Raw genomic sequence first — 20,199 nt, 5'->3', positions numbered from 1 at the left:
CTTCAGTATCACTTGCGAATATTTAATTACGTTTAATATTTAATGCATATATTTTATTTGACTCTTGTTTACGTATGACCAGAAGTGTGAGGTAGCGTGCCGGAAGCACTGCACGCTCTGAATATATATGACCGGCACTAACTACTTGTTTAGTAACTAGAACCAGTACACTTTTGATTTCTCGAAAGGGTCATCATCACTAGTCCACGTGCACGCCGGATTCTTTGGTATCTACCCGTGATCGTCACAAGCCCTTTCTACTTATTGGAGTGACTGTTCAATGTCGATTCTTCCCCTTCTTCTTCGTGGCCGAAAAATCTACCGTGACCTTCTCCCACCTCTTAGTGACGACATCGATGGTCCTCTTCTTCACGTTTCAAATCCTTAGCGATTTGGTGCGACGTAAGCTCTGTCGCCACTATCACGTTGCATTGCAGACGTCGATCGTGAGGCTAACTACTGTCATTCGTATCACCATCATCATATATGACTTCTTTTCCATACACCTTTGACCCTTTTTGTCTCTCTCACCTTCTTTTTCTCTCTTTATCTCATTTGTCGAGAGACGTGCTACGTTCAATCTCTCGCTTCGCACTAACCATGAGCCTCTCCGTTCTCGGTTACAATTCACCTGAGCGTCAAGTGTGTCAAAGGCCCTCCTACTCCGTCGGCGAGCTCCTCCGTGGAAGGTCATTATCGTCTCCTCTCGGACTGCAACCGACCAGGTCTGTGCTTATACAGGCGCGCGTTTAAGACCGTCCGCTTCCTGACCGCAGACCTGGTACATAAATATGTAGTGGGGTACTCTCTTTTTGGACGATCTGCCTGGGAACACTGTTCCCCAATCGAGTACTCTTATCGTGTCTGCTCGTGTTTGCAATATTTAAAGCATTTACAACGTCCGGTTAAATATATTTAAGAATGTATATGTCACATCTTAAAGAATTAGCAAATATTCAAAATTTTTCTAGATTGTTCTTTTTCTATTATTACATTTGATATTTCTGTGTAAAATTTGAGTATAATTCTTTTATTTAAAGTTTTCTTCTAAATATATAATATATATACATATGTGTATTTATGTATGTATGTATGTATAAATCTAATGAACCTGCATTTTTTAAATTTTAATAATTTGTACTTGGAGTATTGTACAGCTAAATCATTCTTAAAACATAAAATATATTTATTTGTAACAATAATATGATCGTTTGTTCGCCAGTGAGAACAACAATGTAATTATTATTAATTTCGACCTGACTGGCCTTAAATATATTTAATTAATTAGTGCACAACGTTTCGACCGTAGGTTTCGATCCTTTTCAAGTGCATGAGTACATAGAATAAAATAATAATTACATTATTGATATTTATTTATATTTGTCATTTTGATGGTCTCTAATTATCTTGAGTTTTATTAATGTAAAGATTTGTTATTTTTTTTAATATTAAGATATACACAATATGTTTGTAAAAAATGAGAATTAATAAATTAATTTAAATTTTATTAAACAGCAAATTTACCCGAATTTTTATTATAAAGTGATATAAAATGATATTTATTATCAGACGTATATTATAATATTTTGTTACATAACAATAAATGTGTAAAATTATAAGATACGATTAGAATTTGACATATATTATGTATTTGCCACGTAATGACATTTACATAGAATAAACTGAATTTCTTTTTAAAGAGATTTTTTTGTAATTTGCTTTTTCGAAAAAAATAACAAAAAAGTTTCCATAAAGTAAACGATATATGATTAAACTATTACATAGATTATTTGTACAAAATTATACATAAGTATGATATACGTTACGATACAAATCCAGTTTAATTTCCTTATCTCTATTATTTATCCCGATATCTACTAAATTTTATATATGTATTATATGTCAGAATGAAAAATTGCCAGATCCGTTAATGTAATATCCATAAATGAATAACAAATTAATGATTTATTCTTTATGTTAATATTGCGTCATACGTATATTATTTTTTACCGCTATATTGGAATATATATTGAATATATTGAAAATAGTATCAATATAAGAACATAAATGTGTTAAAGTGTAATGCTAATAAAAGTCTGACCACACAAGAATCATTATAAATAATGTGTGTAAAAATTTGTGTAAGCGCAAGTAAAATTTTAAAATATTACTCATTTATTATTAACGCTGCAATATACTTTTACTCTAAAAAATGAAGTTGTTCATCGTGTAACTAGACATAATAGAAAAAAAATCGTTTAATCGATCAAGTTAAAAACCTGCTTTATAATCTTCATCAATACATATTAACATCAGCAAAACATTATCAAATAAGCGTCACTTTGCTACATTTCTCTCATACTCACTAACCGCTTTTCACTAACAGATTCCTGGTGAAGGTGTTCTCCTTATTCCAGCTAGAGAGGAGAGAACTTTGAGATGCAAAGGATCTATATCTAACCTATGTTTTGTACCTAGATAGCTAGACGTTACTTCTTCTTTAGCACGCTAATAATATTCATTGATGGCTTCGATTATGCAATTCGATTAAAATATGAATTAAATATGAATTAAAATATGAAGATATCTATATTGTACTTTAAATTGTACTTTAAATTGTACTTTAAATCCATTATAAATTTAACTTAAATAAACAAAATATTTTACAATATTTTAAAACTTGTTTTTTATTTCTTTAAATTTATTAGAACATTTCTTTTACATATTATAAAATTTTAATGATTTAAATACTATGTTAAATTACTATGCTTGTTTAGTCTTTTCTTTCCCCCTTTTTTTCTTTCTTTCAATTTAAACATATTTAAAAATTTAACATATTCCTATATATATGATAATATTGATATTAAATGTTTTATTTATTATATATATAACCGTTTTCTGTATATATTTCTGAATACATTGTTTTTCATGCAAAAGCAAGTTTTGAAAGTAGCACGTTCACCTCTCAGAACATCTGAATCCAAAAACATGGAGGTCAATGTCGTATCGATAAATCGACCAACCTGTGAAGGAACTGTATGTTCCGCGTTTCAAAAACCACCAACCAAGATAATCGGGTGGGCCAAGCAAGTGGACGGACGCAGTTTGACCGGATGAATTCCATTGACCTACTAACGTAAGGCGCTAGGTAGGTAGGCAGGTTGAGGCACATGACCGGCTTACACGTTTGTTGCCGAAAAACAATCGTACGCACGTACGCACACGTCCATTCGACAAGATTTCACACTGAAAACTTCGTTCCACCGCAGAGATTTGTCTTCTTTACGCTGATGAATACAAAATATAATGTACGCAGAGGCACGAACATTCTCTTATTTTATCTCATTTCTTTAGAGCTCTCGATACCCATGGAGGAACAAGGGGCTCGTTCAACATTCCAGCGCAACCTAGTTATGTCTTAGTTATAATTTATCAAAGGCGGGCGACAAGATTACGGGATACATTTCCATCTCGTGGAAATGAAGACAACAACATTATTAAAATTGCCGTGCTTTTAGTTTGCGTAGATTTAATAATACCATTATATAATGATTTATTTAAAAACTGTTTATTATTTTTATCACATGTAACATTAACTATTTTTTTATTTAAATGATGTTAATGTTTCTAATATATGATTAATTACGATATGATTCTTTAAATAGAAAATAAGTGCAGCTCTTTGCTTTTATTCTAATGATTTCTACAGAAGGAAGTAATTTGTGCCAAACTACTTGAGATGTATCAGTGATTGTATGTTGGAAAGTATTTTGAATTATAGACGTAATTGTTAATTGTGAACCAAAAGTGTAAACTCTTCAACAGCGACAGCAGATTCAACAGAAAGTATTTTTCTATGGTGCATCGAAACTGGTTTGTACATGCAGTACAAAGTGAACCAAGCAACTGGGACATACCACATATTGGGTGAAAAAAAAATATAGCTAACATTTAAGAAAAGTCCATTGTGTGGTAATTGATATAAATGAGACTCATCAAAATTTATAAGCTTTCCAATAATATATTAAGGAATCTTAGAAAGTAACTTTTTATTTTTGACAATAACATGAGAGATATTTTTTAAAAATAATTTTTTGTGTGAGAAGTGTTCTATTTATTAGACTAATTTAAAATTTATTTTATTGTGTATAACATAATTTTCAATTAGATTAATATTCTATTTTTAAATATATTAAGTTAAAATTAATCATTTATAAAATTAACTTAGTTATGTTAAAAGTTACATTAAAAAAAACTGATTTAATTAACTTAAAGGTTAATTTTAAAAAGCATTATTTATATTAAATTAAAAATTGTGATAATTCAGATAATTTTTTAATCCTGATAATTTTAAATCTAATAAATAATATATATCTTTAATTAAAAGCGCATTAGCATTATAATAAAGATATTACAGTTAAGAACAGATGAAAGATTAACTGTCAAAGTGTCAATCATTATTTTTTCATTCTCATTCTTTGACAAAGAGTGACAACATTTACTCACCCACTTACCTATCTCCTACTTTTTACCACAAACCAAAGGCATGCGAATGCAATATTATCGCACTGTCTCTGACGGAACAAATAGCATACTACACATTGCCTCATATTATGCAGACATTACAGACACAGACTGCTATACAATTTCCGTTACGTCAACTGAGACAGGGAAATGGCTTTCAGCTTTTGTAATAAACTTTCCAGGTAGATAAGTAAGTAAACGGAAATATCGTATTAAATATGTACACAGAAATAAGTATTAAGAAACATCACATATTTTTATCATAAATTAGTAAGAAATATTTTTTATAAAAAATTCTTTTAAACTATATATTAATATAGAAATAATTATTCTTGCAATTTCTTTATAATATACGAGTATTACTATTTTTAAAAAATAATCAACTTTTATATGTCCAAAGAATGGTATGTTACATTGTGATATTTCAATACGATATGTATTAAAGAAAAATTGAAATCAGTTATTAGTACATAGATCTTTTTTAATGATTGATCCTGAGATGCGGTAACATAGGAAAGTGATCCTCAGGCGTAGAGTTGCGCGTTGCATCTATTTCCGGAACAGTGGGAACCTTCCTTGTGTCGAGCGGCACGAACACTTTCACCAATTTTCCTGATCAGTTGCGAAAAGTAGTCGAAGCAATCGGTAGCATCCTGTTGATCAGTAGGTTACCTAACGGTGATTGACAGATAAGCTCGAGGTTTAAACAGGCGCTACTCCATCAAAGAAGCTAAAGGAGAGCGCCCCGAGAAAATCAAATGCGCGACCATAACCGCACACGCTCGCGCTATCGTCCACTGCAATGGCTGACAAATCCATATACCGTTTCTCTTTTCAAATCAGATCGCGTTGCCACCGAAAAGATTACGTGCCGTGAGTCTCAAATAAACGGTCAATGTACTAATGTAGGTCAATCATTGCACGAGTAAAAAAACGACTTAAAAATTTCACTATTTAAAATATAACTTGTACGTTCATAAACAAAATATTTTAAATAAAAACTAAATATAAAGTGAAATATTAGATTAATTTGAAGATGCACTGTATCGTATTATATACATTTCTCTAGTAAGCAAAAGTTAATATTTTAATAAATTCTTTAAAGAAATATGAAGTTTGTAAAATGTTTTTATTTTTACGGTTTTTATTAATTTCCTTTAAATTTCAATTTAATTTAAAAAACATTTTCTAGACCCTAATAAATTAGAATATTTTTTAAAATAATGTATTAATTTTTTAAACTTTTATTATGTTATTGTGATTGTTTTTATAAAGTGCAAGTTTATTCATTAACTGTACTGAATAAAAATTAAATAAATAAGGATAAATTTTATAGAAATATAAAATAAGGTTTTATAATAAAATCTGCTAATAATCTAAAGTTAATATTTATATATAATATTTAAGTTTTTAAAAGAATTTGATTATAAAAAATTAAGACCAATTTCTGCTTTAAAATATTAAGCATATGTCGAAGAAGTAAAGCCATTAGAAGTAAAAATATCTATCGAATATGACGCAAGAGAAAAACCGTTATAGATCGTGAAAACGTTTTAACTGTTCTTTAAACCAATCCATCTGTTCAATTCTGAACATGATTAACTACAGGAATAGCTTTCGACACCTAGTGACGATGTTCTTCATGCTGAAGCGCCTCAATCGGTATACTAGGTATACCCGATAAAATGGATTCCGTATACTTCTAGCATTTAGAGTCAGTTACTTACTAGAAAGTAGGAAGAAGCTTGGAAAACTCTTCAAAAGATTGCGCCACTGTTTTGCAGATTAAAATTAATTAAAATCTTCAAAAAAATTCTTTTAAAATTAATATAAAAAATTCTTTATGTATAGAAATAAAAATAACGAATAAACAAAAATGATTTATTTTCTGTAAAAGAAAAAATTTTGTTTTAGATACAGATTTTTTATTTCTTTTTTGTTTAATTTTTATTTTAAAATTCTTGTTAATAAAAAGTTTATTTGAAATATTTGAGATTTATTCTAAAATAAATTTGTTTAAGAATTGTTTAACAGTTATAGTATTATTTATTTAAAAATGCGTATACATTATATTACATGACTATAACTGAACATTTCTAAATTTCGCGTAACAAAGGTATATCCTTAGATTGTAACTTAGTTTGCTGCAATTTAATATTTGAACTCGAATTTGTTGATATGTTATTAGAACTTGTTTTTTCAGCTGTAGCCTGCCATTCATCCATATATACTACATTTGTAGTGAATTTATGAGTAACATCAGGTTGAATTGTGGTTGTGATTGAATCAACATTCTTCTCAGCGTTTATAATATGTGGATACTCATTGAAAATAAAACTTTTTTCTTTTGCATTTACTGTCGCTTCTGGCTTCAAATTAATCATTGCCGAATCGATACTTACATTAGTGTTTTCATATTGGTGGAAAGCGGTGTTATGTGACGTATTCAAATTAGAACTTATAGAACTTAAATTTGTAATCGATGGTTGTTCTTGATAATCCTCATAATCAAGGTAATCAATACTTGTTGTATTCGAGATGACTTCTCCTGTCATCGGAATGTAATTAGATCCATCCGCGACTTTTGCCTTAGCTTCATTAGTAGATACAATCGGCCACTTGTGGAAACTGCGACCCCATCCACCGCCTCCGCCATAACCACCACCTCCTGAAGGTGGACCATAACTACTTGGTGGAGGTGCACTATGGCTATCACTATGTCCGCCACCACTCGAAGCTTTTGTAAGGAGTACTACTTCTTTGTAATCTGAATGCCGTCATGATATCAAAGATGTTAAAAAATTGTAGCATATAATATTTTAACGAAAATATTATTTTATTTTGTGTTATTTATGGACTTTGTTGAAAGTTACTTTTATTTATGACTTCTTATACCATAGCTCATTAAAAGCAATTCATAATTATTAATTTTTTTTAGTAGAGCACTAACCAAAAATTAGTAAGAACGTTAAAAATTTAAATTTATCTAAATTGTAACAATTAAACATAAACAAAATTTAAAGAGGATTTTTACCTCCTCCTCCGCCTCCTCCTTTCCAAGGGCCACCCCCTCCTCCTCCGCCGCCTCCTCCGCCTTTCCCAAATCCGCCTTTGCCTAACATCATCATTGAAACCATCAAAGACATTCCGCCCATCATCATACTTTTTAATGCTGCCAATCCTAGTATATAAAAAAGAAAAATTAAATTTTATTGTAATCTAATGTAATTTTAAAATTTTGCATAGACGTGAGTAAAATAATTTAAAATGTTAATAAAAATGTATTTGCACGAGTACGTTTACGCGAAAATACGAAACAGATACAATAATATTACCTATTAATTTCAATTTGAGCATCATCATCATGCCCATCATCATCATTTTGCATTTTCCGCCTTTGCTCTTGCCTCCGCCGCATTTATCTCCTTTCTTTCGTCCTATAGCAAATTACATTTACTAATGAAACTTAATAATGCAGAAAAAAATAATTTCCTGAACAAAACATATTTAAAAAATGTTTAATGATCTTAGATCACGATAGATTTTATGGGTTATTTAGATATTTTTAAGATATTTGTTGACCTATATTTATTTTAATGGCTATTAACGTTCACCTTCTGCTACAGCTGTCTCGTCAAACATCACGTCGATCTGATTCTTTTCTCGCTTGCTGTTCCATCTAGGCAACGTGATACGCAGAGTAAAGGAATCGAAGAAATCATCTATGCTGCGCTCGATACTGACATCCGAGTCATTCTTAGATCGAGCATCGGATCTACGGACTATTCTGCTCTTCACTAACTTCACATCTTGCCCAAGTAATGTAATTTCATCGAGGCGACCTACTATTTCTAAGAAACGAATGAAACGTTTTTTGATGCAACTAAGTGAAAATTCAATGATACATTTGCCAATATCCTTTACAGGAAACTCCGGAAAGTTATCATTGCTTTTATTTTTTGCCGAATCATTCTTAGCTGTTGGGACAATTTTTACGTCGATTTTAATGCCATTCTTTTTCAAGTTAAATATTTGGCGTTCAACTGGTGTTTTCTGTAATTCCGTATCAAGGATATAATCCTTGATGTTTCGAATCTCATTCTTCTCGTACGCATTCACGTGAATCACACACGTGATTAACAAACAAAAGATGAGCATAGGTTCACGCACTTTTACACAATAAGAAAAATAAACTTGATCGATTCTGACGATGACAACAAAAATAACTTTAGAAGAAGTACTGAGTAACACTGACTGATCTCTGGGTCATCACAATCGTTTATATACATTGAGATTTATGTCATTCGCGGTATTCTTCCAGCGGTTTGTCACGATTGCCATTACTTGCAGCGAGATAAATAATCATCTAATAATAAGGCTGAAAAGGTAAATCAGAATCATTTATCGAGTTCCAGCCACAAACAGGGATGGCATACGTAACACTAAAACAAACATTTCCGGATGCTGTATTACGATCTGCTATAATAAACTGACACGCTTATAAAAACATTTGTAGGATAAGACAATACGTGCCACTTCTAAATTAATTATACACGTAAAGAATAGAAATATCTTAAAAGGATTAGAGTTTATAATCAAAACACAAAATAAAATTTAATAGGAAGAACATGTTTAATAATAATCTACATTATTTAATTAATGGAAATGCATAATTATAATTACTTATTTATTCTATTCTATATTTATTCTATATTTATTATTTGCTAAATAAAATTAGTTTTATCAGATTAAAATATTATTAATATTTTTATAGAAAATGTATAACATACAAATTATTCTTTTTATGTATTAACAAAAAATATCTTGTTATTTCTTTTACATTCTACTAATGATTTAAAACCATTAGTAGAATGTAAAAGAAATAACAAGATATTTAAAACTGATATATAATTCTCTATAAGTATATATATATATATATATATATATATATATATATATAATCATGATAAAATAGTTTTAGCTTATTTTAAATACTTGATGCATTAAGTATGTATAAAATAACGAATAGGTAAGTGCGCCTTGAGGACTGCAATACTTCATGATCTGATGCAGAATTGCCAGTCTGATGGTCTAATGTGGTGAAGGTGCTGGCCTTATTACTTCTTAATTAGTCCGTACATTCACCTTCAGATAGATCTATGTTTAGCAGTAACGCAAATGTAATTACCGTAACAGAAAGTACGTGCACTTTTTAGCGCGTGATGTACCTGTATAAATGGACTTACGTCAAGTAATTAAAAAAGTTTAACGTCATTTAAGCTAACAATTCTCTGACTATCATTAAACATAAGACAAATGTTTATACTGTTGCAGATAAACTGTATCACGCGTAATCTGCGATTTAGTGTATGATTTATTAATTGCCTCAGTTATTAAAATAATGACAAAACCATATGTTTTTACAAATGTTCTTTATTATTAAAACTTTACAATAATGAAATAAATATCCAAAAATCATGTACATGATCTTGGGCAACTCTGCGTGCTCGGCAATGATATGCTTTCTCGACAGGTATCAGTCGAAAATGCAACGGTGGCCGCAATAAATACCTATATGACTATAATAATAAGGGTGATAATTCGTGAATTGATGAAATGAGGTTGAATGAGATCTTAGAAGGCAAGAAGTGTCATGAAGATGAAACGAAAAGACAAGAGACGAAGTAACAGAACGAGATAAAGAGAAGACGTAGACAGACAGGGAAAAAAGTTGATAGTGCTAAGAATGAAAGAAAAGAGAGAGCAAGGAAAGTCGGTGAGGTAGAGATGTGCTAAAGGTTTTATCATGAACCGGAAGGTGTGTAAACACCTTGTTGATTAGATGATTTTAATTCTGCAAAAGCGATCTACGATCATGCGCGTTGCCGTATTTCAATACGGCCTGCTGGAGAGAGTCGTGGACGGTATCGAGAGACCTTCCGTATCCAGAGTGTCCATATCCATGTCCGTGATGCTCCTCGGAGCTATGCGTATGCGAACTGGAATACACCGGTTTGCTAACAATTTCATACGTAGTCTTCTTGTCACCGCCGTGCGTTAAGGATTTCAACCCGATGATAGCTGATAACATCAGCGCCATGAGACCGGTCATCAGAGCTTTACCAGCGAGAAGTGCAAGTGCACCGAATCCAACCGCGCCAAGGGTTCCTTTCATCATCAGCAGACCAGCCATCAATCCGCCATGCCCGCCCTTGTCCTTTTTACGTCCTGTTAAGTATGCAATTGTTATCATCATTATTTTAAATTATTTTATTAGTATGTTTTATATATGTTAATATATAATTATACTTAGATATAATGAAAAATATTTATACGTAACAAAATAAAGTTTAATAATGTGAGAATATATATTGTATTTCCATGAAAAGTTAAATTAAAATTATATAGTAAAATAAAAAACGTCTTGTAAGTTTATTGTCTTAATTTGTGGCTTTGCTAACAGATAAACTAAAAAATTTAGTAGTCTAACCTGTTTCAACATTTTGATTTCCTCCCAAACCAAGTTGCGCAAGTGTCTCTTCATTGAAGCTCCTAGTAGCTTCAAAAGTCTTCGGATCAAAAAGTTTGATGGAGATAGAATGGCTATTAAGGTAACTGCCGACCTTATGAATCAGATAGGCATCCAGTCTTTTCTCAACATCGTTTGGGAAATCCCTCGCCAAATTGGCAACTACTTCCGATGCCGGGACGTTGGTAGAACTGTTCTCTTTGATCACAGATACACCCGGCAGGATGCCGATGTTCTCCTGTTCCGATAATTTATCCAGGAAGGATACCATATCCAATTTAAGGCACGTGGCACTGTACGACTTCCCACAATCTTTGTTTAAATTAGGTGCCAGATTTTCCGGCGCATCTTCCACCATTTGCCTTGTAGTACGTCTCTCAATCTCCGCATTGACGCATCCCGAAAGAAAAAGTACCAGAAGGAGATGGCAACGTGACAATTGGACGACGTGCGTAATTCCTTTCATCGTAAATTTTTGAATGTTGCCTGAAGTCTGGCTGATGAACAAATTTGTACGGTTATTTTTTTCACCCCAGGTCTACGAATCGCCAGTAACACGACGATATCCTCGAAGACGAAGGACCTTGAAGCTGACGGATGAGACGCGTATCGTGCACTGGGCATACCCTCGGATACTTGCAGTATATATAGAGCGAGTCAACGGATAGTCCTTTTTCCTTTTTGCCTTTCGGTCGTTCCATACATTCTCCGTAGACGAGAGCACCGGCGACGGAACTCTCTTCTTTGCGGACGTTGAAGAGGAGGCAGGGGCCTCTCGCAGCCGTCCAGCAGCAGTGGCGAGAGGGAGCGTCAAATAGAGCGGAGAATTCGAATCTGAGTCAAATTTACGAAAAAAACATTACCACTGAACGGGTATGAGATGATGAATGAGAGCGAAGGCCGATCACGTTAACGCCAATTCAATCGTATTAATGGCACTTACAGTTAATGAGTGTGCAATCCCTTTTTAACAATGCAATTATTTTTTATGAATACATCGTTACTCTTTACACGTTTATCGATGTTATAGTCTACGAAAATTTTCTCCATATTATTTTCACTTTTACGCTCATGTTGTAATATTTCTTATTACAAGTTATCTACTTATAAAAATGAGAGGAATTTCTACATCCCACATTTCTTTGCACAATTAGACATATTCATAAAAAATTATAATTTGTTGAAAATTAATTAAAATCATAAAATTACAAAAACTGTACCTGTAAAAGTCTCTATACTTTGCTTTTATATAATTATATTTTACAAAATAATAAGTATTTGAAATATAATGTAGGACATATAATATAATATAAGGTATCTATATGATCCGGATGACCTAGAAATCTCTTGCACTCTCCTGCACTATCTCACAAAAAGATTAGCGATCATTTTGTAAGGGTGAAACTTAAGTCAACAAGATTAGAAGTAATACTGTGATAAAGAGATGTGATAATCGATAGGCCAATTAATTGGAGTACACCTTAATTGCCCGGATCGACAATCGCCATTAATATCTGATCGCCCAGCGTGAAATCACTTTCGATTTCAGTAACGAAATCAAGAGACCGGCGGCACACATTGTCTTTGCGGAGTTTGCGGACTGAATGCGAGTAGAAATTGCAAATTAAAAAGTTCGTCAATAAGTATATCGTGAAAATTGTTATTGCGGGCGAGGCGAAACGAGACGGGAGTCCTACTTTAAATCAGCCCAGTTTAGCTAGCTCGTAGGAGATCCGATTTTCGCGCGCTACGCTCGAGCAACGGCGCTTCAGACGGATCTGCCGATGTGAAAGTACGCAGTCGATTTTCACGAGCAACTCGATGAGGCCTTATCGTTGCGTGCGCGTGTGCGTATGCACAATACGACGAGCGCGTGCACGTTTCGATATGACGCGTTTGCATGTCCATGCGGCAGGTGTGCCGACTTAAAACGGACTAGCCTTCTTTCAGAGGCATCTATTTCGCGATGTGTTGCTTCCTTTTCACGTGGTGCCTTCCTTTCGTTAATAATCTCGAACACTTGTCGTACTGATTCTGTTCTCGCGAAACTATGCACGGCAGATCGAACTAGTGGGGTGGGCGTCGACTTTACGGTCGTGTAAGCATCAACGAAAAGGACAACGTAGAACGATTCTGAAAATCGTCTTTCATTTATCTCCGTTATTAAATCGAAAATCGCAGGAATGGAAAAGGTATCTCGTTACACAGATCGCTGGATTCAGTCGCGCTCATTTACGCACTCAGTCTGACGTTGCAATTTTTGTCGCATTTTTTATCTTAACAGATTTCAATCGAAATAACCCGTAATATAATCTGTGTTTCCTGTTAAACGACCAACTATTAGTTGAAACCGCAATATTGCGCTATTTGGGACACTCAACAAAAAATCGAATTTTTTAATCTCGCGATTTACTATCAAATAGCTCGTGGTAAATAAAGAAAGGTAGAAAAAAGTATATGAGCGCGCTAGTATTTATTTAAAGTTAACAGACTTTATATTTTTCAAATATTTATACAAATTATGAAATACAAATAAACTTAAGTGAATTAAATGCTCACATTTTAATTAAATATTTTTATATCGAAACCAATATTTCTAAAATAAAAGTAAGATTTTTTTAAATAGAAAAAAAATTCTTTTAAATTATAGAATCTTTCTTAGATAACCTTCTAATATATGAATTTAATATACGAAATTTTATTAAGTATAGGATATGCTTCGAAAATAGTATATATATATATTTACAAGTGCAAACATAACGTCATGGCAGGTGAATTTGTATGAAGACTATTATTGTGCGTTCCGTAACGCCATAGTTACCCCATTTTCAGTCGAAATTGAGAGAGTCGTTGTTTCAAGAAAGTCGCTCGCACTCACCCAACAATTTGCGACAATTCAGGAATTGTTCACACTGGATCAAGAAATGTGCCAATAATTTCTCCCTGACAATTTCCACAGCAAATCGTGTTCTTACGCATCAAAATTGTTGGAATATCAGCACTATAGTACTGTTAGGAATTTTAAAAAATATACGTAACATAGAGAAATTGATTGTTTTGGAAAGCTGGAAATTACCGAGCCCGTCTGGAACGTTGTTTACCATATTATCCGTTAATAAACGGTACTTGCAAAATTTTTACGGACGATCTGCCTGTTTCCAAGAAATAATTGTTATCCTTCCCTTCCTTAGCGTATGATAAGCATACAAATTGATATTATATTCCATAAATAATTAAATACTATCGCTTTTTTGCCGCAGAAAACTCAAGATTCCAATGCTTTAATTGGAAAATTTGCCTCATTATTTTGATATTTCTATATTTGTATAAATATAGTATTTTATTGTATTTATTTTTTTTTAATTTCTATAAATATTATATTATAATAAAATGTTAACTATATTAAAAGTGTCTAATCAGATAATAAGGTGGATCAGATAATAATCAGATAATAAATATATATATATATACATATATATATATATATATAGCAGAAAATATAAAGATAAAAATAAATTTAATAAATATATTGTATATCTACATTACATAGTTGCTCAAAATATGCCCAGCAAATTAATTTTTTATTTATTTATATGCATTACAGTTTAATGTTGAAAATAGCATATTTTTTACAATTAGACAACATATGAATGTATTTTAGGAAAGCGTATGATACGAATACGCGCATGTAGTGCGTATATGATTTATGCGCCTAGGTGTGAAACAAGAAGAAAAGAAGAAAGGTAAAATTACCGCATCTAATACACTAGGTACTGCTCGAGTGATTGCATAGACCTCGTTAATTTGAGAACGCATATCCGTTATGTACTCAAAATGCATTGCGTGCATTTATACTTTCGCAATTTTTTCGCGATTCAAAGTGAACGTTACATACCACGAATTTCTTCTGTCTCGGTGGCGGGGATTTACAAGAATAGACTAGTATAAAGTCACCATATTACGTTGCGTTTTCTAAGTAAGTTACATTTCAAGCAAACTGGTCATTGCTGGCCCAGTCATGTCAAGATGAAAAATAATTTATTGCCACAATGGTAGTCTTTTTAAATTTAAAAAAAACGAAGAAATTCTTGGATCTGCTTTCTCAATTAAAATAAAAATTGAATATTTCCGTTAATACATAATTTAATGTATAGAATGCTTGCATATATAATGTTTATAAATCCAAATAATTTTTTTCAAAATTCTCCTTTTTTTCTTTTATATACAATATATATAATAAAATTAATAATGCCTTAATAAAATTTTTTTATTATTGGCTCGAATAATTAAAAATTAGAAATGTATATTTATTATAATGTCGCCGCTATACGAACCAACACTGTTCGCGTGTATAATTAATTGTTTAAATTTACAATCACCAGCATACACTGCGCATCGATAAATTCGATAGTCTTGAAACACAGTTCTTAACCGGAATATGTAATATTATAAATTAAATTGACTACCAATAAAATAAATAATATTAAAATATAATAATTTTAAATATATAATTATTTGTTAAAAGTACATAAGTCATTGAAAAAGAATATATAAGAATAGAAAAGAATATTAATCAAATAAAGGTCTTATTTACTTATAAAAATCTACAATCACAATTTGACGATTATGTACTAAAATATTTATAATCATTTTATCATATTTTATATAAGAAAGATTTATGCAACAATATTCTCAAATTTATTGACACATGTGTTTTTATTATTAAGCATGATAAATAAGATCTCAATCATTCAATAATGTAAACGAATAAGTTTAATTTATAATTAAAAAATGAAGTATTTAATTACAATAATATTTAGACAAGAAATTATATGTGAAAAATAGTCACTATTTGCAGAAGCAGTAGTTTTATTAAAAAAATAATCTATTATTAAAGGAAGAATGCCTGAGCATTAGTTGATCTGAGCTTCCGATTCTCATCACATTCGTCACTTCTCGACGGTGCTGGCCTCTCGAACAGCTCATATATACCTGTATCCTCTGTTCCACTCCTTTCAAGCGACTCGACTAATCACAACCGATACCGTTATTTCAATCCCTACCACGAAGGCCATGGTCGTATCTGCTGGTAGAAGTGGAGAACCACGTGGAGGCATTGACACACTGACCTTCATACGTGAGAGGCATCGAGGGGGAACTCGGTAGGCCAATCACAGCCACGATCCGCTTTCCTACCTTGCTCCCGACACAGTAACCTCGTTTCCTTCCTGTTCCTAGTTCCCCACCTTGATCCGGTCTTTCTCCGCTTCTCCCACCCGCGCAATATCATTCTATCTTTCCTTCGTCCGTGAACTTCCATCTAGGTCATTAGCCTTCTCGTCTGACTGGCTGAGTAACCTGCTTATGGCTATATATTTATATGTATATCTGTATAGTTATCTTTTTTAATATTTATTTAATTATTTATATAAATTGTAAAATCCTTACCACATATGATCTTTATTATTGATGTTGCATGTAACACATGTGATTATCAAGCTTTAATAAGATATGACATATCTGAGCTTGGCAATTTACAAATGTCGCGATGATATGAGGTTTTTGGTAGTTTACCGATGTAATCTAACATCTTTGATAATTTGCTGATGTTTTACAATAATCAAGACAAAATTTTATAAAAAGATGATTTATTTTCTTTTATAAAGTGAACATATGCAGACACGCAATAAATAAATAAATAAATAAATGAATGGCAAGGGAAACATTGCATTTTATGGAATGTCATGGTATGGGTAATGTTCGTTATTGTATTCTGGTATCCAGCCTTTGTAGGGTTGATTGACCTCTTCTTCTGACCTGTGCCAGTGGTCATGATGAATTTCGTGCGGTCTTATAATTCCGTAGGAGACTCTTGGTGGCGGTGGTGGTGTAACAAGGGCCTTCAAGGCTACCGCGCCGGAAATCAAGAGCGACATGAGACCTGCGCCCAAACCCTTCAAACCTATTAGAGCGATCAAGCTAATTACGATAGGCAGAACGATTATTGCTTTTAACTTCAGCAAAATCAAGAGTGGCATGAGCATCCTCTTCAATTTTGTACGTGCTGTAAACAACATACAATTCCTTGTAAGTAATGATATTATTTCTTAAAATTTTTAATTTATATATGTGTGTGTGTGTGTTTGCATGTGTATTTAGTTTTTAACAATTGTAACAAAAAAAAGTATAAGAAGAATGATCAAATATTGAATTATAGTATGCGTCTAGTATAATATAATATTGTCTATGTATATAATTTGCATTAACTTTAATAGAAATGTAAGGCATAATTAATACACAAAAATGATATCAATAATCGCAGAATACTGGATAATACAGGATAATCGAGGGTTTCTAAAACACTATAACAGACGTTTATCATCCAGTCTACTTTCTTCGACACGCGACACTCTCGTTCAAGGTCCTTCTCAGACGTCATCTCGCGGTAGCCGTCCCAGAAACCCGGAATCCCACCAGATCTACCAAACGGTAACCTACTTCGGTCCACTCCCACCTCCGGCATTTATTTTCGCGAATATAGTAGAAGTGGAACGCGTCGTAGCTTTCTACATACGAATCCTTCTCATTCCAGTCGCTCTCACCTCCCTCTCTCAATGACCATCGATAAATATATATTATGTGTACATCTACTATGCAAATTTTTCAATATTTTCAAAAATTTCAATTTTTGTAAAAAAATATTGTGCGCATTGTAAATATGTAAATAAAAAAATTTATGAATAGAAAAGAAACGGTGAACTATGTAGCTACTAGAGAGAAATACATGGAGGATGAGTGAATGGTATTTCGGCCACAGTCGAATTGAAAAGAAAGACCCAAGTTACACTTTCCAGCCAATGATTCTCCAGATTCGTGAGCTACTTAAATCCCATTGGCGAGGCTTTAGAAAGGTGAGGCACTATAAGTTTGTGCCTACTGAATGATGTATTCATACGAGATCCAAACGAGAGACGAACGAGAAGAACGAGAGAAACTCTTGTTAGATCCAAGTATATAAGTTTGATATAAGTTTAACGAAAATCTAACAAGAACTTTAATGTTATCATCAAACTAAATTGTAAAAAATTCTTATGAAAGAAAAGTACAAATTTATATAATATGTATGAAAAAGATAAAGCATAAGATTGATTTATCAATCAATTAGATGTAAGAAGTATGCTAAATATTTTTATCAAATAATTTATATAGATGTTAAAAAGAGAAGTATTTAACATATTTATACTAATTTATAAAAAACACAGCATTTATGTAATATTAAGCAAGATTAATATAAATTTAGAGTGGTATTTGTAGCCAAGTCTTATATTTAAGATTATCTTAAGTACTACCTCAAGATGTCATAAACTAATCAGAGCCGCATTATTATTATTTTAAGACATTACTTGAGATGGTCTTGAAATTAGATTTGACTATGAATACCTTAAGATAGACTTAATGGATCAATATCTATTTATAGGTACTTATTTAAAAGTATATTAAAGAAAATAAATTTTGAAATATCATTTTATTCAATTGTTTTTGAAATAATTTTTATTTAAAAATTAAATTAAATATTAAATATATAACTACACAAGCAGATGTTATATTTATTATTTTATCCTATAATAGAAATAATGTTTTTCAAGTTTTTTATATCTTAAAAAAAGTTTGCTTTTTAAACTTATTGAAGCAGTTTTAATGCAATTTAAAATAAGTTTTATTGAAGATAAGTGTCTTGAATAGCATTGTTATTACTAATGATTTCCTTAAATTATCCTAACCATAACTTTATTATGCAAATTTACAAAAATTGTAAGAGGTAAACGCTCCAGATGTACCGCTAATTTACAAAACTGATAGCATTGTTTTATTCATTAAATACAAGACAATCAGTTCCGTTTTTTCTTTTTAAATGTCTAATTATAATGATTTTTGTAATGCATCGTTTACCTTCAGACGTTCCACGTGCTAAGCTTCCAAGTTCTATGTCGACGTTTCTCTGGCCGAGGGCGCGTGCGAACAAACCAGCGGTTGAAGCGTCATTAGGAAAATTAATTTGTATTTTTCGCGTTCTTAGGAATTTTTCGATCCTGCTCACAAGCGGATCTTCGCTCTCCTCCGATGGTTCTCCGTCTCCCGCAATCTTTCTCAGGGTTACCATATCGCCGTAAACATCGATGACGTCCTTTCTGTCGATTTCATCCATCGCTCTCGTGAGCTTTCCTTCTAGATGCTCCAAACTATTTCTATCTTCCTGACTTGAATCAGCTATCACCAACGTTAGCAGTTGCAACGTTAGAAGGATGATTACTTTAGTCTTCATTATTACGAAGTGTTATATAGCGTGACTTCGAAGAAGCGTTTTTGACTGTTTGTCCTCAGAGCAATTTTTCTTTTATACGAATCACAATCGACTAGTAGTGGGGCCATACTGAACCATTTGGCAAGCAACGTGCAAGGGCAGTAGTGTCAAGAATTTTAATTTTGCCGACTCTCTGAACAGTCAACTTGAACATACAATGCACAAGAATCGCGTGACGTAGAATACACATGCACAAGCAAATTTTCCTTTTACTTTCAGAATTTTACTATCAAAACTAGGAAATCTTTTAAACTTTTTAAATTCAAAAATGTTTTTCTATAAAAAACTAACTGTAAAATAACTGTAAAATTTTGTATAAAAGTAAAGATTAAAGAGCTTTTTATAATTAAATTTGAAATAAAAACTTATAATTAAATCAAATAAAATTTTAAAATTATCACATTTTGTCAAATTACTCCTTTCTTTTAGCGTGTTATATTTTTTGTATAAATTCTATGTAAAAATACATTCTTTATAAAAAAGAAATCTGTTTTATAGAAATTTCTACTTTATTTGCATGCACCTACGGTTTATTTGCATCACATATACATACAATGGTCTGACTGTAAGCAATTATCATCTTCTGTGTTTACGATCAGCATACATCATCAACACATTCGTACACAGTCTGGTGAAAATTAGATTTCCGTGTCTCTTGGTGACACGGTATGGTATGTAAAACTTGTGTCCCAAATCATGCAGTCGGAAGCCGCTCGAATAAGAGAAATGGAACGAGTGACAGACGCGACAGCCAAGGCGAAAGAAAGACCGAAGAAAACAGAAG

General features: G+C 32.1%; 2 protein-coding genes across 2 annotated transcripts; both read right to left on the bottom strand.

The window, feature by feature from the left end:
• Positions 1-9,672: 9,672 nt before the first annotated feature.
• On the bottom strand, positions 9,673-11,907 carry LOC118645017. Its single transcript, XM_036285248.1, has 2 exons — positions 11,015-11,907; positions 9,673-10,752 (listed from the first exon to the last, which is right to left on the bottom strand). The coding sequence occupies exons 1-2, from the start codon at positions 11,517-11,519 to the stop codon at positions 10,373-10,375; spliced, it is 885 nt and encodes a 294-aa protein (XP_036141141.1). The 5' UTR covers positions 11,520-11,907; the 3' UTR covers positions 9,673-10,372.
• A 4,513-nt stretch (positions 11,908-16,420) lies between these two features.
• LOC105828939 lies at positions 16,421-19,439 on the bottom strand. Its single transcript, XM_012667524.3, has 2 exons — positions 19,004-19,439; positions 16,421-17,117 (listed from the first exon to the last, which is right to left on the bottom strand). The coding sequence occupies exons 1-2, from the start codon at positions 19,374-19,376 to the stop codon at positions 16,786-16,788; spliced, it is 705 nt and encodes a 234-aa protein (XP_012522978.1). The 5' UTR covers positions 19,377-19,439; the 3' UTR covers positions 16,421-16,785.
• Between the last annotated feature and the right edge of the window lie 760 nt (positions 19,440-20,199).

The sequence above is a fragment of the Monomorium pharaonis genome, chromosome 4, assembly GCF_013373865.1.
Source record: "Monomorium pharaonis isolate MP-MQ-018 chromosome 4, ASM1337386v2, whole genome shotgun sequence".
Lineage (NCBI taxonomy): Eukaryota > Metazoa > Arthropoda > Insecta > Hymenoptera > Formicidae > Monomorium > Monomorium pharaonis.
This window is presented reverse-complemented; position numbering and strand designations above follow the sequence as displayed.